Genomic DNA, 7,359 nt, shown 5'->3' with positions numbered 1-7,359 from the left:
ATGGACAGTTTCTTTAAAATCTTTGTCTATCTAGTAAGACCAATGTCTGTGTTTTCTCAAGGACAGTTTCTGTTTGTGGTATTGTGATTTATAGTTAGTAATATATATTTGATCTTCTTCCCATTCCTGGCACAGGGCTCCTAAGACCCTTGCAAGTTCCTAAGTGATATGAGCCCTAAGAACATCTTTTTTTCTAACGAGGTGAGTCTGGGTGGGCTTTTGGATGGAGGCTGGTCACCAGAAAAACCAAGCCATAATTAGAAGCTTGAAAAGGGGCTAGAAAAGGAGTTAATAATTGATATGCCTGTATGAGGAGGCCTCCATAAAATCCCAATAATATGGTGTTCAGAGAGCTTCCAGGTTGATGAACATATCCAAGTCCCAGGAGGGCAATGCACCCCAACTTCATAGGGACAGAAGGTCCTGTGCTTGGGACCCTCCCAGATCTTGTTTTATATATTTCTTCATCTGGCTCTTCATCTATATCCTTTAACAAATCCTTTAATAAACTAGTAAATGTAAAAAAGTGTTTTCCTGAGTTGGGTGAGCTCTTCTAGCAAAGAATCAAATCCCAGGTGGGGTCATGGGAACCTCCGATTTATAGAAAAGTCAGAAGCTGTGGGTAACCTTGGGTCTTACTACTTGTGATTGGCATCTAACTGTGGCAAGTCTCGTGGAACTGAGCCCTTCACCTGTGAGATCTGACACTAATTCCAGTCAGATAGTGTTAGAATTGAGTTAAACTGTAGGACTTCCAGCTGATGTCACACAATTTCTTGGCAGAGGGAAGAGATTTTTCCCATTTACTGTTTGTCTCTTTCTGTCCTGGTAATGGACCATACGTTCCTGTGTCTTTGCATGCTTTATAATTTTGCATTGAAAATTGGATAGTTTGAATACTATGTTAAAACAAAAAGAAAAAAGAAAGAAAGAAAAAACAGCCCTTAGTTCTTTGCAAGTTGGCTGTACATAGGGCATCCCTTCAACGCTTAGCCAGGCCATTTGCAGCTCTGCCCTAACCGTCACTTTCTGCTTATGCAGAGTCTAAAGGCAAGCCAGACTTCCCAGATCTTTTCTGAGCTTGCATCCTGCCCTGGCCATGCACATGGCTTCCTAGGTTCCCAGTATATGCGGGACTTTTTTCAAAGGCTTTCCTCCAAAGTTTCTCACTCCCCAGCTCTTCCTCCCCATCTTTTATCATGTCTACTGTTTGTCTCAAGTGCTATTTTTTGCCCCAGGCAGCAGTGGCTTGTTCACTTGGTTTTCAGTGTTTTCCAGGAGCATCCTCCAGGTAGCCATAGCCATTTTTCCATCCTGAGAGTGCTCTGGATTAGATAAAACAAAGGCAGGCCGTTGCATCTTTCAGGCACCCAGAGGCAAGTCAAGATAGACTTCCTTCGGATCCAGGTCTTCTCTGTTCCTGGACTAGATGGCTACACTGGGAACAGGCTGCCAACTTCAAGATCGCTGCTACCCTTGGAAGGGTTCATTAAAATAGGGTAAGACTAATTTAAAATGTCAGAGCCTAGGGGCTTCCCTGGTGGCGCAGTGGGTGCGCGTCCGCCTGCCGATGCAGGGGACGCGGGTTCGCGCCCCGGTCCGGGAGGATCCCACATGCCGCGGAGCGGCTGGGCCCGTGAGCCGTGGCCGCTGGGCCTGCGCGTCCGGAGCCTGTGCTCCGCAACGGGAGAGGCCACAACAGAGGGAGGCCCGCATACCACAAAAAAAAAAAAAATGTCAGAGCCTGGGAATGCTCTGGTGGTCCAGTGGTTAGGACTCCACGCTTTCACTGCCAAGGGTGTGGGTTCGATCTCTGGTCGGGGAAATAAGATCCAGAAAGCCACGTGGCAAAGAAAGAAAAAAAAAAAAAAAAGCCAGAGCCTTCTCCCAGCCTGTTTCAGTGACCTTTTTCATGGTTAAGCATTTACTTAGTTGTTGAAAACCTTTAATAAGGGTGATTCTGACGGTTTTCGCCAGGATTTTTGGTGTTAGAGTTGGCTCCTTCAGGTTCGTACTCTACCGCTTTTGCTGACATCACTCTTAAAAGTTTTTTTTTTTTTAATGCCAGTTTTGTTTGGGCATAACATAGAAGTGGTGTTACACATGGAAAATACAAGAAACATGGTCATGGGGGTAGGGGCTGGTTCTTAAGAGAGTTCAAAGAGCACCAGTCACCAGTCTCTTGGTTCTTCTATTAATCCATTTTCCCTATTTCTCTTTGAAAAATGGTACAGATTATATATCAAGGTGACTTTGTCATCCATATAGATGTTGAAATTAAGAGTAATATTAAACAATTTTTAAAAATTAATTAATTTATTTTGGCTGCGCTGTGTCTTTGTTGCGACCTGCGCCTCTTTGTTGGGGCATGCAGGCTTCTTAGTTGCAGCATGCATGTGGGATCTAGTTCCCCGACCAGGGATTGAACCTGGGCCCCCTGCATTGGCAGTGTGGATTCTTACCCACTGGACCACCAGGGAAGTCCTGAGAGTAATAATTTTAATTGAGGAGTAGGATGGCTAAAACAGAGTCGGGGACTACAGGCCTTCCCATGAACATAAGGGAATGAAACAAAAGTCAGAAGACAAAAGCAGGGAAAAGGGCAGTGATGTATAATGACCTCAGGTTTCAAATGAGGGAGGAGAAATAGCTGTGAAAATGTTTACTAAGAAATAAGGATTTAGCTGGCTGGCTGATCATATAAAGAAAGATAAAACATCTTACATTTAAAATAATTTCTAATCAGGAACAAAACCATAGTGCGTGTTATTACCGTAATGATTAACAGGGTTCGTGTTTTTTGGACCAATGTAAAAAAAAAAAACAAGAATAAAAATAAGATGAGAGTGGGGCCTTCCCTGGTGGTGCAGTGGTTAAGAATCCGCCTGCCAATGCGGGGGACACGGGTTTGAGCCCTGGTCCGGGAAGATCCCACATGCCGTGGAGCGGCTGGGCCCGTGCACCACAACTACTGAGCCTGCGCTCTAGAGCCCACGAGCCACAACTACTGAGCCCGTGTGCCACTACTACTGAAGCCCGTGCACCTGGAGTCCGTGCTCCGCAACTAGAGAAGCCACCGCAATGAGAAGCCCGCGCACCACAATGAAGAGTAGTCCCTGCTCGCCGCAAATAAAGAAAGCCCGCACGCAGCAACGAAGACCCAATGCAGCCAAAAATAAAAATAAATAAATAAATTTATTAAAAAATAATAAGAGAGAATCAATATAATCAATGGAAACCCAATCAGAGTATAAAAGGTTGGCTGATTAAAAGAGGCATATATGTAAAGTCCACTGATCTCTAAGTATTAACAGTAACAACTTAGAAATGTTTTAAGCCGTGACTCTCATCACAGATGAAACAAGATAGTAAATAATAAATAATAAGCTGAAACTACTTGTAGGACTTATACGAAGAACATGATCAAACACAACGGAGTGATACTTGCTGAAGGCAGAGTTCTAACGCAATATTGAATAGGTATCAAGTGTCCCAAATTAGATTGCAACCGTGATGAAACTGATTCCAAGGGGATTCTTTCTAGAACATAATAAATTGCTTATTGGATAAATGTATAATACCTTTTAATTAAGTTACAAGCGTAACGTCATGCATCCCAAGAGGATTCCTTTTGGAAATTAGTAAAAATGTTTTAAATGTTCTCTAGGCAATAAACACATTAAGTTATGAGTACAGTTGTGTACATTGACCATCTTCCCCTCCAAAGGGTTCATTCTTTCATTCATTCATCAATTTTCCATCGAGTATCCACTGAGCATCAGAGGGTGTGTATGATATAGAGAAAAATGAATGACAAATAAAACAGTGCTTGTACAAATGGGATTTCCACTGTGTTTATATGGGGAGAGGATTTAGAGGGAGAAAGAGAAATTGGCTTAAAAAAAGTAACATCTACAATGAAGTGTGCTAAATGCTATGGTGGGGGGGCATGGATACAAGTGCTATAAAGTGCACAGCAGGAGGTACTAACATAGTGGGTGAAGAGAAAGCTGTGAGACGAGTGTTCTGTGTTAAAAGTGTGTCCCTCCCGGAAAGATATGTTCATGTCATCACTCCCACTACCTGAGAACGTGACCTTATTTGGAGACAAGGTCTCTATAGAGGTAATCTAGTTAACGTGAAGTCCTTGAATTGGACCTGGATCCAGTAACAGGAGTCCTTATAAACAGGGGAAATTTGGACACACACACACACACACACACACACACACACACACACACACGAGAATGCCACGTGAAGATGAAAGCAGAGATTAGGGTGATGTTTCTACAAACCACAGAACACCAAAGACTGCCAACAAACCACTGGAAGATAGGAGAGAGGCATGGAACAGATTCTCCCTCACAGCCCTCAGAAAGAACCCATCCTGCTGGCACCTTGATCTTGGAAGCTCAGCCTCCAGACCCATGAGAAAATTAATTTCTGTTGTTTAAGCCACACAGTTTGTGGTAATTTGTTATGGTAGCTCTAGAAAACTAATAAAGGAAGGGACATAGTATGATATGTATAAATTGCAACAAGTCACATTTCATTAGAGACCTGAGGGATAAGTAACCGGAAGTCCGGTGAAGTGGGGGCTGGAGCAGGGGAGTGTTCTGGAACGAAGGAACCAGATCTGCATTTATTAATCATATGTTCTTATTTGGGGGTTTCTTTTTGTTTTTTTTGACTGCGTTGGGTCTTCATTGCTGCACGCGGGCTTTCTCTAGTTGCGGCAAGCGGGGGCTACACTTCGTTGCAGTGCGCGGGCTTCTCATTGCGGTGCCGCTGCAGAGCACTGGCTCTAGGTGCATGGGCTTCAGTAGTTGCGGCATGCGGGCTCAGTAGTTGTGGCTCGCGGTCTCTAGAGCACAGGCTCAGTAGTGGCGGCGCACGGGCTTAGTTGCTCCACGGCATGTGGGATCTTCCTGGACCAGGGATTGAACCCGGGACCCCTGCATTGGCAGGTGGATTCTTAACCACTGCACCACCAGAGAAGTCCCCGATCATGTGTTTTTTGTTTGTTTGTTTGTTTGTTTTTGGCCTCGCCTTGCAGCATGCAGGATCTTAGTTCCCTGACAAGGGATCATGTCCCATGCCTCCTGCACTGGAAGTGCAGAGTCTTAACCCATAGACCCCGGAGAAGTCCCAATCATGTGCTTTTATTTTCTGTATTTTATGATGTTTTGACATCTTAAAAAGCTTGCTGCCCAGGAGACACTATCCCTCCCAGAGCTAGCCAATTCTTAGAGATAGTAAAGGGTTCCATCAACCCATGCAAAGCAACCAATCCCAAGCCTGTAGATCCTGCCTTGCTCTTATCTAACTCTCACACATGAGTCAATACTTCCTCTGCCCTAGATCACGCCAGGGCCAGGTACCAGGCCACGAGAGATACCCCTACAGCCCAAAGCCTGCTGGAATTATTCCACCAGCCAATCCTAAGCTGCTCACGCTGCTGTGCCTTGCCTTTCCCATGAAAACCCAATGCAGGCTCTGGCTCAGACTTTCCCCTCACTCCTGTCTTGTGCCACTTGACCAAACCCCATTGCTCTCCTTGTGCCCTCGCGTGGCACGTAGTGACCCCTCCTTTGGCACCTGGGAGTATAATCGACTTCTTCCTTCCAAGTCTTGTTTTCGTTTCCTTCTGTGGCTGCACGCACTGAACCACACATATACAACATTTACATTCTTGGGACACAGCGGGTCTCTTCTTTCTTTTTTTTTTTTGGCACGCTGTGCGATTTGCAGCATCTTAGTTCCCTGAGCAGGGGTTGAACCTGCGCCCTCAGCAGTGAAAGTGTGGAGTCCTAACCACTGGACCGCCAGGGAATTCAGGACACTGCAGGTTTCAAGGAGAGGGGCTGTGGGAAGAAATGGAGAGAAAGGAAGCATAATGTCTAACTCACGTGGATGAGGGTTGAAGATACAAACTTATACCCTTTCAGAAGAAATTTTTCTGCTTAGGGAGATTCTAATGGCGAAGGACTCCCGGCTGGTAGCGTCGGCTGGTAGCCGACACTCCCAGCAGGGTCAGAGTGCTTGACCTGAGTGGTGTTGGTCAGCGTTCGCAGGAAGAATCAGCCTTCTAGGAGCCAAGAGGAAGCATCATCATTAAGCAAAGGTGTCATTAACAGCAGCCAAGAGCTGAAAGTTTCCTATGCCCCAGGCACCTCCTCTAAATGGCTTAGATATGTTAACTCATTTACTCTTTACAACAAGACTCTGAAGTAGGTACAAATGAATACTTCCATTTTACAGATTAGGGCTTAAGTACATTGCTCACGATCTCACAGTTAGTGTCCGAACATACATTCTTCAACATTAAGCTGCAGAGGCACAGATTTACTGTAAGACCAGAAATGCAGGCTAGGGACACGGGGATTTTCTAGGCAGCTGGGACAGTGTATGAAAAAGCAGAAATAAAAGAGAACGAGGGAGATCTCAGTGTGCAGATTGCCTTAAAGAGCTGTGGGAGAAAATTCACATATTTTTCATCTTTCTGAAAAATATCTCAGTTCAATAAAGGAGGATGAAAGAAGTTTTGCTACCACCAGGGTGTTTCCTCTGATCTCAGTGTGGTCCCTCAGTGTCTGTGGCAGAATGAAGTCTCTCGGAAGAGATGCTTCCAGGGTAATAAGGTAATGCGTACATCAGACATAATAAAATAATATAAGAATAATACTTGTTATCGTCGTATGATATGCCCGGTACCTCTTCTGTACATGTGAATTACATGTTAACTCATTAATTACATTCAACGACACCATGAGGAAGGGAGAATTAGATTTGCATTTTACAGGTTGCAACAACTACAAGGGAACGGCTAAAAAACAAAACTGTGAAAGATCTACTAGGCAAATAAAAGGAGTGTGGGACACTGGCATAAAAAGGTGGCAGTGGTGGTCAGAAAGGGGGCCTCATAGGCAATTATGTTGCACATAAGTACAAAACCACTCTTGCTGGGGGATCTGAAAGTATTTTCACCTAGCTCTGTCATAGAAGCTCTGCACGTGAGTAGTATTTAAAATGCAGTAATGAAAGAAGTTCTCAGAGTCAAATCGCTGACTAATAAAACAGTTTGTGAAACAATAATACAACATTCTGTAAGAATACAAAAACTAATATCCAAAATATTATATATAGTTTTCTACGGCACATGGCTAGCCAAAGAAGTGAACAGAAAAAGATTTGGACGAAAAAAGTAAAGAGTGCTTAATTCTAGAAAGGGGAAAGAAGAGGGGATAGAGTTTAATGATCATATGGAACTTGACTCAAAATGTTGTAATGTTTCCCAGAAGATTTTACCTATTGTATGATACTATTAATAATAAAAATTTTGTTTTACCAAATATATGA

The 7,359-nt window shown here is 43.9% G+C and overlaps 1 protein-coding gene across 1 annotated transcript in view; it reads left to right on the top strand.

Moving 5' to 3' along the window:
- Nucleotides 1–5,977: 5,977 nt before the first annotated feature.
- EIF2AK1 (eukaryotic translation initiation factor 2 alpha kinase 1) overlaps nucleotides 5,978–7,359 on the top strand; it is a 27,416-nt gene continuing 26,034 nt past the window's right edge. The window contains 1 exon segment of the mRNA XM_028498050.2: nucleotides 5,978–5,998. Within this exon segment, the coding sequence (XP_028353851.1) occupies nucleotides 5,978–5,998 (21 nt within the window).

This window comes from Physeter macrocephalus, chromosome 14 (assembly GCF_002837175.3).
Source record: "Physeter macrocephalus isolate SW-GA chromosome 14, ASM283717v5, whole genome shotgun sequence".
Classification (NCBI taxonomy): domain Eukaryota; kingdom Metazoa; phylum Chordata; class Mammalia; order Artiodactyla; family Physeteridae; genus Physeter; species Physeter macrocephalus.
This window is presented reverse-complemented; position numbering and strand designations above follow the sequence as displayed.